Raw genomic sequence first — 25,398 nt, 5'->3', positions numbered from 1 at the left:
ATGGGGACGGCGGCTGGGCCGGTCGCCATGGACACGGAGGCGCCGCCGGGCGGTCGGCGGCACGCGCTGCTCGCCGTGATCGGGGAGATCGGGACGGAGCCGGAGCGGGGCGCGCTGCGCGGAGCCCTGGAGCGCGGTGAGGAGCGGGGTGGAGCGCGGTGAGGAGCGGGGTGGAGCGCGGTGAGGAGCGGAGAGGGTCGCGGGGAAGGGGCCGGGGCGAGACGGACGCGATCCCTGCCACTGAGAGCCGCGGGGCTGCGCGCCTGCCGCGTCGTCCTTAGCGCTGCCTGGGACGCGGCGGAGCTGCCGGTGCCCTCCCCGCCCTGCGGCACAGCCGTGTCGCCGCATTATCCCGCTCCTCCCGGAGGGATGGCGGCGGAGGCCGGCGGGCGGGGGCCGCGGGAAGGGCGGAGGCCGAGGCTGCAGCCGTGGGGCCCGGTAGGGGACCTGGCGGAGGGCGAGGCCGGGCGGGGCTCGGATCCCCGGCGCAGTGCGGGGCCGGTCTCTGCGGCGTCAGACGGCATCTATTGTTTTTTCCTCCCTGATCACTGCTTTATATGCATTAGTGACATGTAGCTAACGCAGTTTTTGAATATCTTAAACCCTAAAGACGTTCCATGATTCTCTTTCCCCTCAATCTTTATTTTATTACTTGTCTGGGAGATAACATCTTATTTCCATCTTGCCCCAAAATTCTGTCTTGTTGGAGGAATTGTCGTGCTGGACTGTTCAGGGTGGTCCTAGCTGTGAACAGGGGTCTGTTGTGGTATTCTCCCTGTCTATGTCAACCTCATGGAGCAGAGTGAGGGAGGACAAGCCACACAGTGAACTGCTTCAGGAATGACACAATGCGGGATAGACCTGCCATAATATTTTTCTCCTCTATTATCCATCTTTTAGTAACACCCAGAGGCCTTGGCAATGAATTAGTCCTTGTATATTAGATGCAGTGTTGTTTCGAAGTAAAGGGGAAGGAGGCGGTGAGATGATAGTTCTTCCCCTGTGGCAATTTCTGATAGTTTCTGACAAAAAGATAAAGGAGAGCTGATCAATTACATCAGGATCTTAAGGGAATCCTTGTTCTAATAAGCAGTTAGTGCACCTTTGAGAAATAAAGTAACAACCTTCTGACTCACCTTCACTCCTCCCCTCAGCTCCCCATTTCCAATGCACATTGGTTTGAAATATGCTGGGGATAACAGTCATAACTATTGGCCAAACTGTTATTCAGAGATAATTCTGTGGCTGTTCTCTCCCCAAGCATCAGCAGTACTGAAGAACAGATGGACAGTGCAATTTAGGAAAAGAGTGGGTGTAAAAATGTCAAATGTTGTCCAATTTCTTCACTTCAGCATATTTTCCAGCTATCTGTTGGCAGGCCACTTTGTTCATAGGAGTGTTTTGTTCCCTTTTTCAAGGGATGGCTTTAGTCAGGAGTGGTAGATCTGATTATGGCCACCTGGCCTCTGAAGGACCTTCTTTGAAGGGGCCACCCCTCCTTCCTGCACAGCAGGGTGATCATCTTCACTTGGCACTTCACTGAACTGGTGTGCCAACCTAGATCCTTATCCCTTCTCTGAACCTTTGAAATGGTGACAGATCAGACTGTGAACGAAAGGATTTCACTCTGATTCTGCAGTCATATGCCAGTAATCTGAGAATTCCCACTGCAGAGGAAAAACATGCTGTTTGCAACATAAATTGTAACTGCCAGTGATGAAATTGAAGTGAGTTCTACAGTTGGCCGTCTCTGACTAGAAACCTGCTGAAATTCTGCCAAATGTAAAGACTCCTTTCATTTGCATGAGAGGGAGCCCTTTCAGCGGTATTAGTAAGTTAGTGGTAGTAGAAGTGAACTACTCAGGGAGCTGGAAACCTAGATTTCAATCTTTCCTCTGTCACCTACATGAAATAGGACCCCCAGCAAGTGAGAGTTTTCCCCACTACAAAATGGGAGAATGACCTCTTCTTAAAATGGACCAATATTTGCGAATTGAAAGATATGAAAAAGGAGAATAGTTAAAATGACAGAAGTCTTGAGACATGCCAATAGTCAGCATATTATGATGTAGACAGTTGCACTCTTGAATCAGGGAGTTCAAGAAGTGTGGAAATGCTGATTCCCACTTAAGTGTTAGCTGCTGTAGAGGGCTCGTGTGAAGGTAGAACAGGCTGCTGAGCAGTGAATATACAAAGGATGGAAAAGCTAGGGTTTGTTTTGTGTCTGTTCTGTTGGCTGTGGCACCCACTCTGCACAAAAAAACCAACAAAACCAAACCCGAGCAAAGAATAAAATCAACAAAAAAAACCCCTAAAACACACACACAGACACACACACAAAAATAAAATAAAAGCAACCAAATCCCAAACAAACAAAAAACAACCAAAGATTTTTTTTTTCAGTCGATAAATCTCTTGCCTCTAATATAAAAAATACACTTTTTATGACTTCTTTCTATACCTTGGTTCAGGAGAATGCAATAGTGGCTTCAGGACACTATAGAAACTTACTCATTTCCAGGTGTAGAGCTTAGTAGGCTGTGACATTGTGAATCTGTGGGATATCTGAAGAACACTTTTCCCAAAATACTGTCTAACAAATGCTAGTTTTATTTTTCTGTTACTTTTTTTCAATTTTGAAACACTGTTCAGAAGACCAGGTCTGGTATTGGGGAGAAATGCCAAATCTTTTAAGCTAATTACCTCATCAGGAAATAAATCATTCACAAGGGCATAAAGAATAAGATTGAAAACTGATGAGTCACATGGTCCCTTACCTAGTCTCTGCATTTGCAAAGTGCTTGAATATTTACCCTTATTGTGGTGTAGTCTGCACCCTGATGGCAGAGGATTCTAATCAGCAAGGACAATGTTCTGGCTCATGTGCCATGGAGTGATAAATTGGAATTGTGGCAAACTGGGAGACATTACGAGTAAACTCGAGACTACCTGTAGGGAAGAAAATGTTGAATAAATGGTTGCAAGTATGAGAACAAGTGGGATAATTCCACTCTTCCCTTTCTTGCTCTGAAAGAGCATCTATTCTTTCTGCGTCCTAGAGGATGTAGCAATACCTCAAATAGCACTTATTGCTGCAGTAGGACACGATGACCATGACACAGCAGCTAGTCAGCAGGATTTGCCCTGCAGAGTGCCACCTTGCTCCTGTCCAGGCCAGAATGCTCATAAGTATGGCATTAAAAGCCTCATCTGAGGGACATTTGGTTAAACAATTATGCTCTCTTGGAGTGTAGCATGGGAAACTAGATGGATTTTGTCCATCTTCTTGCTCCATGTCTTTTTAGTATGTGTTTTGTTTGTTTGTATCCCATGTCCAAATTGAAAGGCGATGTGCTGGTAAGTTGTTTTGTTTTCTGGGTTTTTTATTTTTCTTTTCTTTTCCTTTCTTTTTTTTCCCCTGAAGTTCAGATGATTTACTGAGGGGTTTTTGTGCAGTCTGAAGTGCAGACTGTCAGCACATAAATAAGCTTTGTTACTCCACTGTGTCAGCTGTCACTAGGAAAAGAAACTAAACACAAAGTTTTTTTTAGCTGCTGTAGATTCTACAGGCCTTGAGACTACTGACCTGTGTGATGTGATGGTTACTGTGTCTTGGTATGTGTAGAAAGCTGGAGCGTGTATCCTTGAGGATCCTCTCCCACCAGTGGCCAGCAAAAGCTGTTGTACAACATGGAGAGCTAGAACTGCAGTAAATGGGAATGGTATCTCCATGGAAAATTAACGTGGTTACCTTGAAAGAAAGTAGTTAACAGAGGCAATAAAACTTTGTATTTCATGCAAGAGAGATAGTGAAAGAGCTCTCAGTGAGGACTCCATCAAAAAATGCTGCAGCTGAAATTCTTGTTCCAGTTAACCTTAGAAGTCTGTGGCATTGGCCTTCAACATCTGAACACCAGCAGGCATCAGCACCAGATGCTGGAATAGGGATTCATAGTGACAGCCTGGTTTTGTTCATTGTGGCACAGTATAGAGTCACACCATCTAGGAAAGGCTGCTCCCTACTGGGATGTGAAAATCTGTGGTCTGTAGTGTTTGGTGTCCTCCAAAATGTACACCTGCTCACATTGGAGTCTGAAGGTGAATTCCCAAGTATGGCTTGGTGCCACTTGCTCTGGGAGCAAAAGCACCTTCCTGCTGTGATATGAAGGCAATTAGCTGCCAAAGATTATAAAGATTAAAGAATAGACTCAAGTGGGATCAGTGTCTTTGAAGGAGTGATTAGGCAGAGCGAGTTGGAGGGCATATTGTTATTTGGAGGATGCATAGGCTGTAGGAGCAAAAAAGCTGATGTCTCTGGGCTTTTCAGTAGCATAACCACACCATAGCCCATCTCTACTGGTGACTAGTGCTGGAGAGTGCAGATGTAAAACTAATATAATGTATTTGTTTGGTTAAGCATTAGTGTAATTCATTTGGCCTTATCTCTTGTTGGTTTCCCTTGCATGAAGTCCAAGTTGAATGGAGACTCCTTACTGCGTGTCTGTGGTTACTGCGCTGCAAAGAGAGAGAAAAGACAGCAACACACACGGAGCTCTTTGGGGAAAAAAGGCCAATTTATTGTACAGACAGCCCGGATTTAAAGTGTGTTAGTGCAGCCAGGACAGGACAGGAGCTCATTGGACAATTGGGACAAACATCCCCTGGGACAGCATGTCCGGATGTCCCGTGGGAAAGACACCAGGGGTTAATCTTTATGACTTCTTTTCTGTTTTTCACCAAGTTATCACTCTGGGAGACTGCCTCCCTTAACTGAAGCTGCAGTCAGCTTGTCAGCCTGGGAATGGAGCTGAGAGTCAGGAGAAATCCAGGCCTGAAAGGAATTGCCAAGCTGTAATTTCCTAGCTCTCTACATGTGTGCGTGCACACATGTCCTTCAGGGGGAAATGTTTTATGGAAGGTAAGTATCTTACGGTCCTCTGCTTCTGAAGACTTTCTCCATCCTAAGCATGCTCATCTAGTAGAGCATCCCTGGTCCTTGTGTGTCCTGCTCACTTCTCTTTCTCCACTTCTATTTCTGGATTCGATGTAATGACAATGACAGCTTTTTTCTTTTTTTTTTTTTTTTTTTTTTGACAGGAATTCGTTCCTGGAACATTAATACTCTGTACTGTGATCTGAATCATCAACTGCGGCTCTTTGTAACCCGGCATCTGGCTCAGTTTTCTTCTGAAGTCAAAGGTCAGCTTTTTGGTTTATATGCATTAACTTTTTACTCTTGTTTTAGGTCTGGGGAAAAAAAAAACCCAAACCAGCAACAAAGACTAAAACTGATTGTGATTCAATTAGTGACTTGTTTGCCCAAGCTTCTGCAGAGCTGAATGCGAAAGAAAAACAATCTTAACAGCATGTTGGATGCAATGGATTTACCTTAAAATTACAGATCTTACTACTGAGAATAGAGTTGAATAGAAATATGTGCTGCTTTTAAAGCCTATTAAACCAGTGAGAAGTTAGAATTTATCTATCTATCTTCAGTATCTTATTCAGGTGGCACAAAATAGTTTACTTTGTAAGCTATTTGTTTTGGATCTCTTCCTGTTGAGTTTTAGAATGTAGTTCATATGCACAAAAGGTGTTGCAAGTAGTGTGTAAGAGTAGCCAAATGACTTTTTGGACTATTTTTGAAACTCTCTTTCCTGAGAACAATGAATAAGAGCATTAAAATATGGCACTAACCATTAGAAATTGGGCTTTCTTAGCTTGTCAAAAGCTTAAACTCTGTTTATAATACTTCTGTGTAACATATGCTAAGTTACTATCATAAGCACAGATGACACTTGCGAAACCTGGTTTATATAAGAACATCTTATAGCTCACTGTATGTTTTACACTCTTGTCAAAGCTTCTGATTTTTTTCCCATTGGGGAAGCTGTTCTCCTAATGGACAGGTGTGAAAGAAAGTACCTGGGCTCTTCTCAAATGTGCCTCTGACTGGGAGGTCTCGCCTTCTCTGTGACTTTTTAACATGGGGATGGAAATTCTCCCTCCTTGCAAGGTTGTGTGTGTATACACTTATGGGATTAAAATAATGTGTATGAAACATATAATTTGGAACAGTCAGCAGATCCGTCTCAATTTGAAGTAGCTGTAACGGGGTCCATAGTACAAATAGACTAGAGTATAATAAGTTACCCAGAGTATAACAATTGCCCAAGAATTCTTCTAAGTCAGAGTTGAAATATCTGGATTAATGTTAGCAAAATGTATCCCACTCTCTTCCCTAGCGTAGTCCCTGAGGAGCAAGGGGTGATCAATGTGCCCTAGCTTTGTTCCTGAGGAGCAAAGGGTGATCAGGGTGAAAGGGTGATGTGCTGGCAGTCTATGAAGAGGTTTCTGTGATGGATCTGAGGAACTGCAAGTCTGTTTATCAGCTGTCAGGCCTATTGAGCAAAGCGGCAGCAACTACAATATAGGGCAGAATTAGTGTCTGTCTGGGAAGAGTCACCATTAGTTCTGCAAAGGGAAGTTCTGCTTCTCAAATTTTTTGTAGTTCTTCAAAGAGATCAGCTAACAAGTAGATGAGTGATTTAGTCTACCACGCAAAAATATTTGGGGAATCTAAGTCTATGAAGTCTGTTTAAGAAAGCTTATTGGCCACAGAATTAGGGGCCAGGCTTTGGTATGCAGAAGTTACTGACAGAAGTTTTGACATAAACTGTGTGTAGAGACTTGCTCCTGAACTGGAGGCTTGCAGCTTAACCTGGAGTTAGTCATGCTGCCACTCTTCTTTAGAGCCAACATTGCACACCTGCAGCTTCCTGTGGGATTATACATTCCAGCTAGCTCTGCACAGTATCTTTTTGCTGTAGTACACTTTTTTGGGAAAGGAAAACTATAGCTGCCTCTCAACAGCTTCTGCTTCTGATGTGCTTTAGCAGTAGAGATGGGAGAGATTCTGGTCTGGGGATCTAGCAGACAGGGATTGGCCTGTGGACCAGAGGTATTGCTATAGGGGCTCCTTGGTTTGTGGCAAGTGTGTACAGCTGGCACACACAATTTCTCTAATAAATCTCCCTGGCAGCACTTAAGGCCAGAACAGCCAGACAGAGAAAGCCTCGAAATTATGGGGGTCTAGAGAGCAGCTTTGCCTCAAGTTAGATGCTTGCACGTTTCCTGTCTGGACCCATGTTTATTCAGTAAGAATGGGTCTTCAAATGCAGCAAGATGAACTCTCAGAGGCAAAAGGAGTGTGTGTGAGAATAAGGGCTACAGTGCTAAGCAGCTCTATGGGACTGTGGAAAATAATGACTGTACAGGAAGATAGCGTATCTTGAATGCTGTATCTCCTGCACAAAGTCTTAAACTGAGCAGTTATGCTATCCCAGGATTTACCTGATGGTGGTAGATCTTGCATGCAGACAGTGACAGCAGTAAGCTATGGTTATGGCAAGGTTTGTGGGGAGAAGTTGGAAAGACTGCTGCAAGAAAAATTTCAGGTCACAACTGATAATACAATCTAGAAGAAGTTCAAAATGCAAACTGGGAGCAGCCTGGTCTGCATTTCATATGTACTATCAGATAATACCCTTTGGAATATAGCTGCAGTTTTAAATGCTCTTTTAGCTTTGCAGTTTCTGCTTGAGCAGTTATTTTTTACAGGCTATTTTGATGGTAAAGAACCTTTATAATTTTCATTTTCTTTTTAAACTTTTACTGCAGCTTGCTGCAAATTCATTGCTGTATATCCTGTAACAGCCCTGTGAAGGTGTTGTTAGTCACTATTTTCTGGATGAACATACTTAAAACGAGAGCTTTTTTATTGTGTTCAGCTCTGCACTTTACTTACCCTCTAGTTCCTACTGTAGGCAAAGGGAAGAGTGTCTGCAACTGATTTTCCTCTCAACAGTCATAACTTGTCTGAGCAGAAGGCTGTACTAGAGATCTTCTGAAATCCCTTCCAGCTAATGTTTTGATTCCATGCTACTTGAAAGACCCTAGCCTGGCTTGTGTGGGGGACATGTACCTCCACACGGGTATGCTGAGTAGGATATCTGAAGGATAAGACTATTCTTTTCAGAGGTGCATTAATTGGAGAAAATCATTCCCTTAAAGGCTGACGTTTGCAGTCTGATTAGGGAGAAGTCAGCTGGAGCACAGCAGTTCCTGTAAAGCCAGAGTAGTTCTTTGACCTTCTGTTTGATGCAGAAGGTTTCTCACTTGACAGACTTGTAGCAAGCAGTGAACCTTTGACACCACTGGCAAAAAACAAAAGATGGAGACTGGTGATTCAATATGACTTAGTAAAGCAGTGTACCAGAACATTCCAAGATTTTCCTGTTTGCAATTTCTCACTCAGTTACAGTAGTTATTTCCAACCTGTATGTGTAGGCTGCTAATGCATCGTGTTTGCAGCTGAAGTTAAAATGTAACTGCAGTGTTCCATGGAAATGGAGATGACAGGTATCTCTCAGACAAGCTTTTAGTCTGCTTAAAGAGGAGGAGGAACAAATGAGTCTCAAATGCAGAACAATCAAGAAGAGAAAAGCTCAGGACAAAGCTTATAATATTAAAGTGAGACTGAATGCATCTTATGGAAGTTGATGTGTTGTTGGAGTTTTGAGTTTCTTCCTTGCCACACTGCCTTGCTGGCTGTCCTCTGAGTATCACAGACACCATAGCCCTTCCTGTAGGGGTAATCTCACGGCATAGCTCACGGGTTATGGATGGGAGGAACAGCAAGAAATCAAGTGTGGATGTATTTGGAGATCCTGGAAGCTAGTAAATTGTCTGAAGGAAGGAGAGCATGATGTGAGGAGAAAAAATGAGCACAAGTGTGCCTTTCTGTATGCTAAGGGCAGCCTCAGGTGTACTTCTGCACAACCCTCAGTTGCCATTGTCTGCCAAAGTAGCTTAAGATCATGGGCAGTGTCTTCTTGCACAGGATGTTCAGAGTTCTTTAAAACCAGGAGAGAATGTCTCTTTCAAATAAAAAGTGACATGGTTTGAGGTGAAGTGCTCAAAAGAATTCATTCTCAGCACACGGGAAGTATGCTTTCTGATATCTGTTGATTTTGATGTTCACAGAAAACCACTTCTGAAAACAGTTAACTCCATGAATATTAGCAGCTGCTTTTTAAATACCTCAGCAACTATCCCTGCAGTCTTTTCTCTCAAGCCGTACTTTGTTTTGGCCTTCAAAAAACTTTTTAAAAATAACTAATGACAATTGAAAATCAAGCTATTAAAAACACCATACTGATTGAATTTGATGGAACAAATTTTTGAAATAATAAAATATTGATAATATACTTTTCTTACCTCTGTAAAAGGCATATGAGAAATATTAAGCACTTTCAAGTATGAACTTGCATTTTCCTTTGCAAACAGTGTTTTACACTGAAAGCCATCAATAACGTGCCTTGTCAGCAGATGGCCTCCAGGCTCTGGAGCCTTTCTCATTCAGCCTAATGCTCATTCTTCACATCCTACTGATGCCTTTGTTTTACACTTTGTGCCAATTGAAGATACAGATGTATCTGCCACAGCTCCCTGAGAATGTGGTGAAGTTGTGTTACAATTCCTGAAGGCAGCTGTCTTTTGGATGAGCACTCCTAGAAGGCTTTTAACTCAAACTAGGAGAAGACTTTGGTTTTACTGCCTTTCTGGAATATACAGGCAGCCACAAAGAGGATGGTGACTTTCCCTTCACAAGGTGCAGGGTGTGCAAGTTGTATTGGGAGAGTATTGAAGTCAGGTAAGAAATTTTTTTTTTTTACCATGAGAAAAATCAGTCACAGGGAAAACCTCCCAAGGACATGATAGAGTCCCATCACTGAAGGTTTTCAAGTTGCAATTGGACAGGCTGCTAGATGTATAATCTGTTTTGTTTCCTGTGAAGTTGAACCAGATGATCTTGTGAGGCCACTTCAAACCTTGGCTGTTCTGTGCTTCTATGTATTCAGCTTTGCAACAGTGTAAGGACAGGAACTTTTAGTCCTGGCACAAACCAGGTCGTTCAATTACACACAATCTAGTAAGAAAGAAAGACAAATGCACAAGCCCACCATACATGTCTTTATCTCAAAGTCTGGATTTGATCTTCCTTTTGCATTAATATTCCATAGATCAATGTTTTTACTTGTGCAAGTGATTAAATTTCTATGTGGAACTTGGAGAGGCTTGGAGTGTCAGCTTGTGCCATATGCTTTTTCCTACTGCACTGCTTCGTTGTTCTTCAGCAGCGAGTCTCAAGTGCATGACAGTAAAAGAAGCTGCCTTGTTTATTCAAATTATAACTTCTAGAGGCTACAGATGATAAGTTTGTGTTCAGGCTAAAGCTGTTCTAGACAGGAGGACCAATTGCTTGTAAAAATTAGATTACAGTGGAAGTGTATATTCCCCATAGCTGTGGCCTCTTGCTGGAGAGATTTCTGTAACATAAATCATTGAGTGATGGATTTCATTCAGCTCTTGGCTGTTTTAATAAAAGTACTACTATATCCTAAATTTGCATGTTCAGGTAGAAAAAAAGGCTGTGGCTAACACTAGTTTTTTTTTTTTTTTTCCCTACAGATGCAACAATGATTCTTTGGGCTTTTGATGCGATTTCTAGTCCTTGAGCAATTAATTGTCCAGTACCATTTGTTGCCAACATACTTTTGACCAGAGAAATACAAAAGCAAGCACTTGTCAGCTTCTGTGCTTCTTCCTTGTGTGCTTGAGGGCTGTATTTACTTCCATAGTAACCACACTGAGCGTGGCCTCAAAGATCCCATGAATTGCAGTCTACTGAAATAGCTTCCCAGGCTGTGAACACAGCCCGTGTTTCTTGGTACGTGTGGCTGCAATAAATCCCAAGCACTGCTCTTTCCAGCTGATTCCCATCACAAACATACTTAGATTTTTCTCCCAGATAACTGGTAAAGAATATCTCTGTGGGACTTGCAAGCACCCCCAGGATCTGCAGTTAGACATTTTTTAATCGGTTACTCGTGTGTTCTGCAGGAGTGCATCTTCTCTAAGGCTGCTGCATGCGAGGGTGGGTAGTGGTCAAAACCAAAGGCACATGCAGCACAGTGACAAAAAATGGATGCATGGGTAGGAGTGTAAGATGAGTGCATAAAATACTTCTTCCTTGTACTGTCCTGGCTCGTATTTCTTTCCAGCTCATGGAGATATGTTTTCTCTCTGTTTAGTAACAGCACTTTTCAACTTCCACAGAGCTTTTCAGTTTTCCCCTGCAGGTAGAGGAAGCAAAGAATAGAACAGTTAATTGACCTGTCACAGGAAGAAACCTGCAACCCTATCTTATTTGCTTGGATTCTTATTCCTGCCTGGTCTCATTTTGATATACCTTCCTATGTTGGACAAGCCTGTCCAATCTGATTGTGTTATAGGTCTGGTATATTTGCCTGCTCATGATTTCTCCAGATTGCAGAGGCCAGACTTGTCTAATGGTTTCTTATAGGGAAACTATCCCAGACCTTTCATTTCATATTTTATATTAATGCCTTCTAGTTCTACCTCTTTGGGATGCTAGGAACAGAAGTGTGTAGTGTTCAAAGTGGGGTAAAGCTATGCATTTACACAGTGGCACAAAGTTTTTTTCCTTCCTTTCCTGATTTGACATATTGCTTTCTGACTGCTGCTGAGCAGTGAGCTGACTCATTAATAGAACTGAGGTTATCATAACCTCAAGATACCCCCGTGGTAATAGTTAGCTCTGGTTAGCAATAGTTAGTGTAATTTTCGATGTGATTTATACTGAAAAAGGGGCACTGTGAAGTTTCCCTGGCAGTTCATCTGCAGCCATACCTGGTACCATCCATAAGCTTTGCCACCAGTCTGTTTTCCTCCTTTTCAGGTCGTCTATGAATGCAGTGAGCAGCACGAGTCCTGCTGGAGGCATCTATGACATGACTTACAAAATAACGATTGCACTATATCAGTACAACCTTTGAGATTTTGACAAGCTTATTTGGTTTTTATTAAGAAGGAAGGCCATATTTTCTGTAAAGCCATGTTGATTGACATTAATTTAGTATTCTATTTGAATCTTTACTGCTGATGGGTTTTTCAGTCTCCTAGGACTTAAATGCCAGAGTAGTAGAGCTCATCTTGGAAGCTGAGAGCTTCTTACTCAATCTTAGATCTTGTACAAGAAATTATCTTTTGCATAGGCTTGGTCTGAGTGCTGCAATATCCCACCACTGTTACTGTTAAAATTTCATTGTCTCTGAAATATATTTTAATTTCTTGCAAAACATCTGCTAAAGTTGGTAAAAGCAGCATTTTTTTATATGGTCTTACATGGTTTTGTTTTTGTGCTAAGAGATCCTCTGGACATTACACATCCTAAGATTTCTCTTTTCTTTTAAGAACCTGAACAGAATTTTCCCCTCAATATTTGGCAGAGGATCTTAACAGAACCAGAGTAGCTGTGAAAAACTGATTCTTTCATAGAAATGATGCTTCCCATGAGTAGATGGGAAGATGGCTGCATTTCATGCATCTGATGCAAGTATACTGTAGTATTTTTATTTATATATATATATATTTATACACTATAGGGAAGATTGAACCCTTGAATTTGATAGAAAAGGAAAATAATGAGATCATTGGAAAAGGGTTGGACCTTTCTTCAGGACACAATGTAAAACAAGCATATTTTGTTTTGTTTTCTTTCGTATTTTGTGTCTTGGACAGTGTGACTGGTTTTTCCTCTGTTACCTTTTAAAAAATAAATGTTGAGCCTGGGCTGTCCTTAAGGTAGTAGCGTGGGGATAATTCAATGGTTTTAATTTCTCAGGCCTTGTTAAAATGGCTTTAGTGGAATATATTCTGAATTGATTTTAAACCATGGGGCTTGCTCCAGTGATGTTGGTCCTCATCTGTAGAACTTTTTAGGGTGGTCAAGTTAGATGAGAATTAAATTTCTGATGGTTAAAAAAAAAAGGAAAAATATCTCTGAACAACACTATAGGACAAGGACATATTTCTTTCAGATGACCTGATCTCAGTGTTTTATTCATATTTTTAAAAACTGAGGCCTATTCTGGATTTTGTCTGCCTTCACTTTGACAGTAGCTAATGTGGAACTTGACAATGACTATTTACAATGTTATGTGCCTTCAGGTAAGTGAATGGTTTGAGTTTGACTTAATCCTACTTCTTTGCCTCTGAAATTTTATCAAGTAGTAATGACTCTGTAGAAAAACCTGCAGTAGACAGACTTCTATAAAGAAAAATCTCCTGAGATCACTGTTCTAAAGATGGCGTTTGCTTGCGTTTTTATTCCTATTTCATGGGGATGAATAATTCAAAGTGATTGATTTCCCTTCCTCTCCTCACTATACCCCCACCCCCTATTTCTTTTCCCTCTCTGGTTTCATCTGAGCTAGGTCTTTGCAGGAAAGCATGTGCTGCAGTGCTGATCTCATCATACCAGAGAGCATAAACCCAGGAGGGAATAGTGCCTGAAATAGATGTCCTGTTCGAGCCATGTCTGAAGAATATTTGCATATTTCTCGTATTTTTCCTTTTTCTTGACTAAGCAGATTACAAACAGAAAGTGTCTAGAAACCATGACATCCTAAATATGTATACAATTTACTAGCATTAGTTTGGAGGGACTAATGTTTTATCTCTTTACAGAATAGAAATTGCTCTTTCGGGTATATTTTAAATTTAATCATACCATATGGTTATTTCTGTGGTATCTCTGCATGTAGTAGCAACTAGATCCTGTCGCTGTTAGTTTTCCCTCGAATTTTTAGCTTGTCTTCAAACCTGGATTCATTGTGAGAGAAGCTTCCAAACAATGCCTGTTAAATCTGCCTGAACCTGACAGGTAATGGGTTCTGCAGACACACAAAATGTGTCAGAGTTGTTTTGTATTTCTTACATTAAAATGTCTGCATGTCAACATCTTGGTTTCCAATTCTAAATGTTACACAGAAAAATGAAGCACCTCTGGTGGTTTCATGAACCTCTAGTCAATAAAAAATGTACCTCTTTCTAAGCAAGTCATCTCCAATCAAAGTCACAGCCATGTAAACATGGAATTATATGACAGAGTGTTGTCAACCTTCCCAACTGGATGTTGTCTTGGCAATTTCACTTGTGCCACTGCCAATTCTAAATTCTACTCTACCCTCTCCACAGCCTTCCCTGTTGTTTCTCTGCCAGGCTTAGCTCCTGCCTGCCATCTGCAACATCTTTATTGTTGCCACTGATGCCTGTTGCCTCTGTCTTAAGATCCTGCTGTAATTTTTGTCAGAACCGTCCTAGCAGCTCCTTGTCTGTAGAGCATCTTGGCATTTGCTACCTGAATAACAGGCAGGGCACCTGCTATTATTGGTGCCTCTGGACTGAGAGTCCATTAGGGTGTAACAGCCTTTTCACCCCCGTTCAGGCCCTGAAGAGAGAGTTAAAAGAGCACGTTCCCAGAAATCCATTTCTGGGGCAGCTGGTTCCTTTTCCAACAGGTTTCTGTCTGGTTCAGAGCAAGAATGTGATCTAAGGCAGTTAAACATGTCTGGAAGGAAAAAATGCCTTCTGCATGAAGAGGAATCTTGCAGAAGGATTTGGCTCATGTAGCTTCTCTGATCCTGCCTTGGTTTCTTTTCTTTCTTCCTTTCAGTGATGGACGTGGCTCTTGCAGCCTGTGTCGGTGTGGGCAGCTCTGCTGTGTCTAGAGGTGCCTTGGCTGGGCAGTTCAGCCAGCCCCAGCGCTGGCACAGGGCATGAGAGATGTCTGCTGCTCCTGGGAAATGCTCTTGGACAGGTCTATCCTCGAACTCGGGGTGATCAGGGAAACACCAGGGTTTTATCCCAGTCTCTTAGAAATCCCTGGGATTTGATCCTGGTCCCTGTCCCTCTCTGCCACCCTTGTGGGTGCTCAGCAGCCGTGCAGCACTCGTGCAGGAGCACACTGCTGTTGTCACTGTGCTCTGGTATTTGCCTCAGTCCCTCTTCTCATCTTCCTTCTGGCCTTTTAGTACTGCTCGTGTTTGCTCCAGTTTTACAGCCTTGATTTATAAACCTCTTTATCCTTTCCATCGAGAGTTCTAGACAGGTCATCTTGCATTGTTTTCCCTAAAGGTTTGCAGTTGCTGAGTTAAATTAGCATCACCATTTTTAAAACCTTATTTTCTGGGGCAAGAAGGACCAGAATGTTGCCACTGAAAACTCACAGGGTTCATGAATTTGTTTAAAGTAGGAACTGGAAAAGGGGTTGGTGGCAGGTGCTGACAGTCTCTCTGGGCCTGCATTAGAGATGCTATTACCACAAAAGTAAAACCTTTCTTGAAGAAGAAAGTGATACAAATCTAAATGGAATGGACTTGGGCTCTCCACCTTTAAGCTTGTAAAATTCCACATTAGGTCTGCTAATTCTCAATAGCTCAGATAATAATCACTCCTTGGGGCCTGAAGCATTAGAAAGATAAAAACAAAACATAATTCTCAAATTAAGGAAGAGAAACCTAAATATGCAACTTTATTTTTTTTATACAACAACATAATAATAACACTGTACCTGCCAAGCCACCTGAAAGAATAAAATACTTTAGGGATCAAAGGTTACTTTAAATAGAACTATATCAACAACCAAGGGGTTGTCACTACATTTCAGAAGTGGTTATTTAAAAATAAGGAAACTTGACAAAAGTGGGAAATGCCTCTTTGGTCAGAATTGAAGTTAACATACAAATTTAAAAAATACAAATACCTGTAAATAAGAAAGGAGATAGGAAGACTCATTGAAAGATGCAATATTCAGCAAAAATGAGTGTAAAGCCTGTAGAAGAGTAAAAATTGCTGTACCTAGACAGAAATTAACATAGCCAAGAAGATTTTGGAAGTGATTTGCCAAAGACTTGAGCAAGTTGGTTCATTTGTTGGATTGAAAGCAGATAGCCTGTGGAAGTCAGTGGATAGTCAAAGCAAAGAAATCTTCCAAGAGGACAAATGCAAGCAAATCCTCATCCTTCTTGGCAGTTTTTTTCTGTCCAGTGTGCTGTGGTGAGAGTTTAATGCCTCTGCTCTTCTACGTGCTGTGATAGCCTTGTGCAGTGAGAGCCTGAAAGCTGCAGAATAATGGACAGATGAGAGTTCTGTGCACCCAGATCTCTGCATTTCACACAAAGGAGTGGGGAAATAAATATATTTTACTCAAATTAATATCTGGGTTATGTCTGGATCAGGCCATGGTTATTCTTTGTCCCAACACTTTCAGAAGATAGTATATTCTTGATCAGAATATATTTTCTTCTTAAAGCCTGTGGCCTAGAGTTTTTAAGAAAATCAAATGTTATTGAGCTTAAGATGGTAGACAGCTTGGAGGTTTTGTTCAGAGAAGCACGACCTTTAAATTCATTGCAAGACTTATGCTTTAGCTGCAGTTTCTGAAATTTCATACTTCATAAAAACATACTGCCTTCATTTATAGAAAACTGTTTGAAACACCGTTGTAGAGAAAAACATGGAGCTGTGACCCTGGCTCCACCCTAAAATTTGAAAATAACAGAAAAACATCTTAAGAATTGTCTTTTAGTATTTATTCTGTCCTATGGGAAGACCCTGTCTATAGCTTCTTATTTATGATACAGGACATTCCTGTCAGTGTGATACTGGCTTAGGTGTGTAGTGATGAAATAAGTGTTGACATTTTTAACAGTTTAATTCCATGTTTAATTCCATATCCTAGTCAGAAAGGAACTGCACCTAACATCCCAGGAAGCTTTGTAGCCTTTTCAAAGCCATGAGGACAGGGGACAGCCCAAAGATAGGATCTTTTTTTTTTTTTCAAACCATAGTTGTCAGCTTGATAAAATGGAAAAAAATGTTTTGATTTTTTTTAGTGTAAATAAGGAAAAACTTCCTATCTCTTTTCTAATTCAATACCTGAAATAAATCTATCCTTGCATCAGGGAATACTAGTGTCTTTAAACTTTCATGTTTGAGTGGTTGCTGGAATTGAACCTCAGTGAGCCTCATCTCAGTCCTGGTCCTGGTGCCTGGTCTGTGAGGTTCTGTAACCATCAGATCAATCTCCCAATCTCCTGAAGGACTGAAGAAATGGAAAGGACCTTGATCACAGCTCTAGGTCTTCCTGGTAGAAGCTCAGTGCCCTTTTTGTAGGAACTGGAAGAGCCTTGAAGATTGGTGAGTGCTTTCCTTACTAGTTCCCTTTTGCTTTTGATGACTATTTTTAGGCATATTGTAAAAGTTATTGTCTTTAAAAGCTAAAAAGAAGAGATTAGCTGTTACTACCTGATCATATGAAGGCAGGAGGGCTGCCTCAAAGAACACACATGCAAGAGGCTTCCTAGGCCACTTAAATAACAGGTGCATGGTAGAGGCAGCAGCTGCTTTAAGAACCTCTTCAGTTTTGAGAAGTGCTTTGCTGGTCCATCAGTACGAATATGCTGAGAACTGTGCTTTGTGAAAATCACGATACCTTGTAAATTTTGCTTTGTAAAAAAAACACTTACAAATTGTAAAATTATGTATTCCGGTTTGCTGGGGTGTGAACACATAAATAAGAGTGGAAAGTGAGAGGGAAACTAGAGACAGTAGATGCACCAACTTTCAGACATTAATTTCATAGAGATAACAGTTTCTGATGTAAATTCTCAATAGCAAGTGAAAGATGCAAAACTTTCGTGACTTATAAAGAAATATTTTGAGGCAAAAGAGAAAATAGCATGACATATTGTTAAAACAATATTGTTTCGTTATAAAATAAGATCAACGATGGAAGATACCAAATTGGTCTATTTATACATTAAAAATATTTTAATGCCCTTAATGATATCTGGCTAGTTCATGCTTTAAAGTGTACTTGCATGCGTGTTAATAGGAAGGGATTTTGAAACAATTACTAATATCAGGAAATGTCCTGATTAGACAGTAAAATCTAATTTTACTGCTTGAAACAGAGTACATCAATATTTTAAAAAAAATCAATACAGAAGGAGATTGTGCTGCTCTAAATATCCTGCTAGGGGCTAAATTTGTTCACTGTTATAGTGGGTGTAGAAAAGGAAAAGGCTTGCAGAGTTGTATGTCACTGAGGTATATGCCCTTCCTGGGTGTGCAGTGGGAGCAGCCATTCTGGAGTGCTCTGAAAAATCTGGTGATGGCTGTGCAATTTCCAGCGAGGAGCAGTTCTAGACCCAGACTATGTAACCCCCTCCCCTCCCTCCTGCACCACTGGCACTGCTCTCTGAAGTGACAGACAAGTCTCAGTGTTGTGGGTTTATTAGGAAAGACCCAGAGACCTGCCCAAGGGGTGAAATTGTCCCTGGGCTACCCACCTGGGCAGTTCTTACACTAAAGTGGATGATGTTAACTCAAATATTAAGAAGCCTAGTTTATATGAAGCAATAATAGCAGATGCATCCTCCTGCTTTGTCTTCAGCACTGCTCTACATAGCAGCACCTTTAAGGTAATATCCTTTGCTCACCTTGTGCATCTTTAAGCTGAAAAAGGGGACTGCACACTCGATTTGCAGCCATCTGCATCCCCACCTGTTTACTTGGCTCTTTACTTCTGCCTCCTTATTCACGTTGACTATGCAAAACTCTTCAGCTTGTGTTATACTGGTTGTAGGGGTGATGAGAAGGATGGGTAGGGATAATGACCCCTTCTGTTTCAAAGAATGTCCATTGTAGTGCAGAGGGGACCCATAGCACAGAACCATTTTCTTCACAGTTTGTTCTTTAAGGGTATTTTAACCTTTGGCCTTTTAAAATAGGATGTTAAGATACAGCTATGCTCTATCACCTGCCCAAAACATAGAAATCTAAGATGTTTAATCCAGTGTGTTGATTTTTCCTCAAGTTTACAGATATTTGCCACTGATTGGCATCATCTGAAAGCTACAGAAAGGAAGGTTCCAGTTTGGGGCTTTTTTTTTTTTAATTTTAAAACTTAAAATTCTGTGATATTTTTTATTTCTGAGCATTCCATTATGTCTGACAGTCCTTGAAACATCACTGAGAGGGAGACCTGATGTGGGGCCAGCAGGACATGTCCAGCTTTCACAGTTAATTCTGGAATTTAGAAGTAAGCCAGCATCATGTGTAAGGCAAGCAGGGCAGTGCGAGTGGTTTCAGTTTTTGCTGTGGAGGTAAAAAAAAAAGGTCACTATTGCCAACTAGCACACCATGGAGTAATCTGTATATTCCAATGCTGGACTGAGATGCGTGAGCCCAGCAAAGCAGAAACAAGGAGGCACAATTATTTGCAAGCGCCTTGGAGCTGATGCTGATTATGAAACAAGTCGCAAGGTTCTCAGAAAACCGTGTAAACATTTATCTGAAAACATGCTGGAAATAGGTCTCCAGAGGTCGACTGCCTGCTATTCTTGCCTCACTCATTCTTCTTTATTGTCTGTCCAGCGTGGTCCAAGCTCACCGCTGACCCGTGTCTGTGCATGAGCGGCCGGGTGCCGGTGTGTGGTGCCAGGCACGTTTGTCCCCGACCGGGTAGCTGGGGCTGCGTGGAGTGGTTCGTGTCGCTTGTCTTTAACTGGAGGAGCAGCTCTGCAGCTGGAGCCCGACGTGAGGCTCCAGTTTGAGACCCTTAAGCCGAAGATGCTCAAGGTGGGATGGGGAGCACCCCTCTGGGAGGCCGTGAGGAGGGGCCTGAGAGAGACAGAAAAAGCGTTCGGGCAGCACCGGAACCCGTGCTGGCTGGGCTTTGACCCCTGCCAGGTGTTTCGCAGCGCGGGGCAGGGTCTCGGTCCTTGTCGTCGCCCGGCGATCGAGAGCCATCGCCGGGCTGGCCGCGGAGCAGCGGAGCAGTCGAGGCCGCCCGTGGGGATGGCCGGGGCCGCCGCTGTGGGCGCTGCGCGGAGCACAGAGGGTTAAAGCGCGCTGCGCACGGGCGGCTCCTCCCGCCCCCGAGCCACGGCAGCCGCTCGCCGCAGCCCGGCCCCGCCGCCGCATCCTCCGCGCTCGGGGCAGCCGGCCCGCGTCGCTTCCCGGCCAGGATGGTAGGTGCATCTTCCTTCCCCGCCGGCCTGGGGCGAGCGGCGAAAGGTGCCGGGGCGGAGTGAGGAGCCCCGGTATCGCCGAGGTTGCGGGATGGAGGCGGCGGCGCTTTGTTCGCGCTCGGATGCTGCTCCTCGCTTTGGGAGATCTTGGTCGGCCGGGGAGGACGGGCCGTTCTGGGGAGGTAACGGGGGATATCGGTGACGGCAAGCGGACCTGTCCGGGCTCTGCCCTTCTGTGCGCGGTCCTGGGGAGCTGCTGGGGCTGCGCAGCCCTGGCAGAGGCGCAGGTGAGGAAACGCACCTGCGCGGAGCGGTCATAGCCGGTGCGGGTGTATTTCCTTGGAATCTGGGGGGTTGAGGGGGATAAGTAACAAGAGGGGAAGGTGGCTGCTGATGGAGCTTGGGGTTTCTATGATCTGCGGACCTTGCCCCTCCTCAGCTGTTTGTGCTCGAGTATAGGAACAAAACCCGAATTCCGCAGCTGCTCAGCTGTTTGCTGAGCACTTGTGGCCTTAGCTCAAACGCAGAGAAGGGTGTATGAAGATGGGTTTACAGAAAAATATGGAGAAAGTATTCTGCCTGTCAGGAACGTAGGGAGTCCTGCAGCATTATGCTTTATCCTAGTATAGTCTTCCCTGAAGAGGATGTGCTGCTGCAGAAGGGAGGAGGTGGTACAAAGCATCTCGCAGATGCTGCCTTTGGGCAAGGCTTGGCAAAAGACGGTATTAGTGTCTGCATCACCGTTCAGCTCCGTGCTGATGCTGGAATGAGGCTAATGCCAGGCAGAAGGGGGAGGGTTGTTAAGGTGGACTGTCAAGCTATTGATTTGATAGAAGAGAGATACAAGGCCTGTCTTCTTTTGCAATTTCTCTGTCCATTAGTGCTGCACACCCACTTATGAGTAGTCTTGAAGTAGCTGAAGTCTGACTTCAAGCCTCACAACACTACATTCTTTCAGTACAGGAAACCAAATGCATCCAGTGAGTGGGGGAGGAAAAAAGGAAGGTTCCCGTAAAATGTGAGTGATGCAGCCTTTCTGTGGGATCAGAGAGAGATGTGGCCGATCTTGAAGCTGATTTTCATCCTAGTAGGATATAAGCAGGGGCTTTGTGCTTAAGAAATGAGAATAACAAAATTATTTCTTTTTCCTCGCAGTAGTCCTTTGTCATCCCTCACCTTGTGCCCTTGTAACACAGAGGGATAAGGGGCCAGCTGCCTCTTTATCATTAGCTCTCCTGCATTGCCAGTGGTACTGTGTGATGATGACACCTCTGCAGTCACAGATACATAGGGTTCTATTTTAAATAGGGTATCTCTGGCTTTTGTTAGTATCCCCACCAGCAAGCTTCGTGGTAAAAGTGTTAAATCATTCGTATGCTAGAGCTGAAATATGTTGAAGTATTTCAAAATATGGCCTTTAATCTCCAGGGTTCAGAACTAGAGGAACAAAAGCATGATTTGGCACTTTGCACAGACTGGGTATGTGACCATGAATATCTGTCAGACACTGTTGTCTTGGCTAAGAGGGGAAAAGAGAAGAAACAAAACCTCGTTGTCCAGAGAGGGAGCAATGAAAAGAAGTTAGTAGTGATGCCAACAAAAGCTTTCTTAATATAGAAGAGAGGGGGCTGAGAGTGATCAGACTGGGACTGTCAGTGATGTAGGGAGGGGAAAAAGGAGGGAGCAGTAATCAGCGTGTCATTGATCACACAGCGAGCTTGGAGGGGAGGAGCATGGCTGCTGCACACTCACACACGCAGAAACACGCACGCACACACACTGCGGCAAATTCTGCAGCTGGTTCCTGCTGGCTTGTGACTGCAGAAAAAACAAGCTCCGGTTTAAACTCTCTGATCTCAGAGACGAGGCTGTTTCTATTCCAAGTCGCTCTGGTTCCGCTGTGAAAAGCCCTGCAGGCTGGGCACTGTTCCAGAATGACAGGGATTCCTCTTTCTTCTGATGGGGTAGAGGCCCTTTTGCCATGTAAAGTCATTACCCTCTCTGTCTCCTTGATGGCTCCGTACTGGTTGGCTGCATTCAGCCTCCATGTCTGTCCTTGCAATTTCTCCAGCAAGTAGTTATTGAATTGGGACACATTTTTTCCTCCCCTCCTTTCCTTTCATGAGATCTGGCAAGGCCAGGCTGTGAGATCTTCCGCCCTACTCCCATTCTGCAGATAGCGAGACGTGTAGCTTTGCAGTAGTTTCTTTCCTGACGAAACGATCCACCTCTTGTCTTGTCTTTTTGCCACTCTTCCTCATGTCTATCGTGCTGGCATACCTGAGTCACCTCCTCAGCAGGTGTGGTGGTAAATGGATGCTAGACTGGATCACAGGAGCATGGGGAGCAATTGCCATCTCTTTGGTGAAAGCAGGGAAGCTGCACGAGTGTGAACAAGAGGTGCAACCTGTGCCCAAGGGGCACGGCTGGACACCAGGGCAAGGGCACAAGGCTGATTCCTCAGCATGAGTTTCTGTGGGATGTGGCTTGTGCTCTTCGTACACGTTCAGACACAGGCCTGCCTAGGAAACTCCTGGAATGCATCTTGCAAAGGAAGAAGAAACTCAGAAGCAGATAAAGATGCAGTAATACACTGCTGTGATAGGCGCCTGAGTACTGAGATCTTAGTGAGTGCTGCTTCTAGCAGAGCTCAGGGTGCTTGCTGCAGGCATTATCACCAACTCTGCACTGCTTCTTGATGGGCAGAAGAGAGACTTCCAGTCCTTGGGAGGAGATGCTGTGGGAGCCCAGAGCAGTTCAGACAGTCTGGTTAACACACAGAGACCCTAGTAGTAGTTAGTTTAAAACACAGGGAGTGTCTTCCAGCCTTTAGTTACACAAAAGTAGCTGGGGAGGAAAGGCAGGTGATAGAGACTCCTCATCAGCCCAGAAACTGTGTATGGGAGGAAAGAGGGCAAGATATGTGTAAATGAATGCCTAATTTACTGAGATGAAAAATGAAGATTTATTTTTCTTTCCCCGCAAAAGATCATGAACTTTCTGGACTCCAACACCAGCCTAGTAGCTGTTGACAGGAAAGATTAGAGAAGGTATTGAGCTTGTTTGGTCTAACTTCTTAGTTTGTGTTATTTTTTTCTCAGTCCCCTTAGAGGTGCTTGGGTGCACAGTATTAATTTCTCTTACAAATGCACCTTCTGTGTTTGCAGTAAACACTTTCCTTCTACTAAAACATTGAAATGAACAAGCTTCTACCAGTTTTGTGAAAGTTGGTGGAGCAGGCAAGTGGTCAGAGTCCGTGCCTTCATGGGAATAGTGCACATCTGTTTGTCCTGCACTCCCTGCTCACACACCAGCTGTCAGCACATGGCTGTCTCTGACCTCTGAGCATGCTGCCACTTGCACAGTTGGTAGTTTTGGCTCACAAGTGGAGCTGAGAGCATGGCAGTGGACAGCAGGGAATGTGGAGGAAGTTGGCATTATGGTGCTGGAACAGAGCAGGGTGCACACACAGAAAGCAATCTGCTTTAGTGCATGCTTTGCTGTGCCTAAGCTCTGTGGCTTGTTTTTACCTTTGCTTCGCACTAAAGAAATGGAGATAAATTTCTACATGTGGAGACTTTAGATCAGTTTTCCTCCTCTCACAGCTTCCTCTCCAGGATCTCAAAAGTTGGTAGAAAAGGCAAAATTAGTTATGCATCCAGGTCTTCAGGAAATTTCTGTCCTGATGCTTTATTCACAGATGAATGTGAGCACTAATCTCCTTGGCCAGCAGGTTCTTGGTTCTCCTGAGACAGCCCTTGAAGTCTTGCTCGACTGATCTCTCAAATGCATGGAATAGTACTGGGTTGGCTTGTTTTTTGGTTTTATTTTTTTACTGGGAATACAATTTTGATGACTTTCTGCTTTTCTGAAAAGCAGCATTATCTCAATATCAGTATTTGGAAAGAAATTAGTGAGCCCTTTCTTTGCTTTTGAAAGTCAAGGCTTTCAAAATCAAGTCATTATTTCCTCCACGAAGTTGAAGGCTGAGAATCACCAGCCTTAGGAGACTTGCAAATTACACAGGGGTAGGATTCAATATGCATGTCTGTTATCAACACATAGCTGCTGAATAATATTTCAGTAGCTACAAAGCTACTGAATAGCATTTGTGTCTCTTGCACTTGTTACTGTCATTCATGCACCTTCTTGTGAAGCATTGAAGTCTTTGGCAATTTGCTAGAATCTACCTCGGGGCTGTAAAAGTTTAGTGCTGTTTCTCACGATGTGCTATAGCTACAAATGAACTGTTATAAAGCATGGCAGCATAACTGGCTTCCTCTATTGACTTTCAAGTTGACAAATTCAGTTAATTGCTTTTGTACTTTGCTAACCTTTTATTTTACTGAGATCTCATCTCTCCATTCACTATTCAGCTCCAGTGTCAAAATTTTTAGCAATTTAGGAGAAAATCTAGAAGGAAAAGGCCCTTAGTACCTCGCTTTTGAGATTTATGTGAGGAATGTCCGTCTGTAATCAGGCACTCCAGGTGGTTCTCTGTGCCTTTGACCCATCTTGCATCTTTCTGAAGAACCAGCTTGCAGGCTGATAGGTATAAGCATAATATGTGTTTTGGCCCAGTTCTTGGTAGCTAGATTTGTGTGAGAGTTTTATTTGTTGTGGCTTTTCTTTCATGCTGGTGGTCCACATTCAAAGGCAAAGACCATTGCTAAGGAAGAGGGAGGCATGGGAGCAAGGAAGGCTCCTGTGCCTGCATGGCTCTGAGGGAACTGAACAAGTGAGGGCCCTGAGAGAAGTGTTTGTGGTGATGGAAGCCTCTCCTGGTTCTCTTAATTCTCCTTGGTTTGTAAGTTCAGTCCCTGATTCCACTGTGCAATCTGCAAGATGAAAGGGACCTGACTAGATGGGGTGGCGTTGGGAAGCAGGGGCTCCTGAGATGAAATGAGACTCAAGTGAGCTTGTTTCAAACAGACTGGTGAGAAGCAGAGGCTGAGTGGACATGTCACCAGTATAGCAAGAGGAAGATGGCCTGGACTACTCTGCTGGAAATCCCCTTGGCTGCTTCTAAACCCCTCTCTCTTCAGTGCTAAATGGACAGGCCTGTGTTTGCTGGCAGAAGGGACAGGAGGCCTTGAAGTTCTCGACTTCAAAATATGTATGACACTCATTTTTGCTGTGTTCCACTCTGTAAATCAAATCCCAGGAACCCAGACCATGCAGAGGATCAATCAAGGCTCGACTAGATCCAAGAGTGCAAAGTCAAGACACAACAAAGAAAGCTGCTGGCAGAGGAGAGCTGCTTTTTCTCAAGGGCTGGCAGAATCCAGTCCTGTGCTTCACCAACTGCCTCAGCCACGTGGAGTTCACTGCTGGTTTAATACCTGTATCTTCATGAGGGCTGACATTCAGCAGGTCATCCTAAAAACAAGCAAGGGAGAGAAGAAAAGCTGCTTGAAATGAGACCGTTAACAGT

At 43.4% G+C, this 25,398-nt stretch overlaps 1 protein-coding gene and 1 long non-coding RNA gene across 3 annotated transcripts in view; both read left to right on the top strand.

The window, feature by feature from the left end:
* Positions 1-25,398, top strand: part of MAP1A (microtubule associated protein 1A) — a 51,634-nt gene continuing 26,236 nt past the window's right edge. Inside the window, exons 1-2 of one of the 2 annotated variants that reach the window (XM_088172792.1) lie at positions 1-136; positions 5,098-5,199. In XM_088172792.1, the coding sequence (XP_088028918.1) occupies positions 1-136; positions 5,098-5,199 (238 nt within the window). Of the gene's footprint in view, positions 137-5,097; positions 5,200-19,895; positions 19,965-25,398 lie in introns of those variants that run through there. The other variant, XM_014887815.2, reaches the window with a different exon arrangement.
* Positions 5,206-12,728, top strand: LOC148222300 (uncharacterized). Its single transcript, XR_015806616.1, has 2 exons — positions 5,206-9,715; positions 10,534-12,728. It is a non-coding gene; the product is annotated as an uncharacterized LOC148222300 (long non-coding RNA).

The sequence above is a fragment of the Sturnus vulgaris genome, chromosome 13 (genome assembly GCF_052056855.1).
Source record: "Sturnus vulgaris isolate bStuVul1 chromosome 13, bStuVul1.hap1, whole genome shotgun sequence".
In the NCBI taxonomy this organism is placed as follows: domain Eukaryota; kingdom Metazoa; phylum Chordata; class Aves; order Passeriformes; family Sturnidae; genus Sturnus; species Sturnus vulgaris.
The sequence above is the reverse complement of the archived record's forward strand: the minus strand, read 5'-3'. Positions and strand labels throughout refer to the sequence as shown.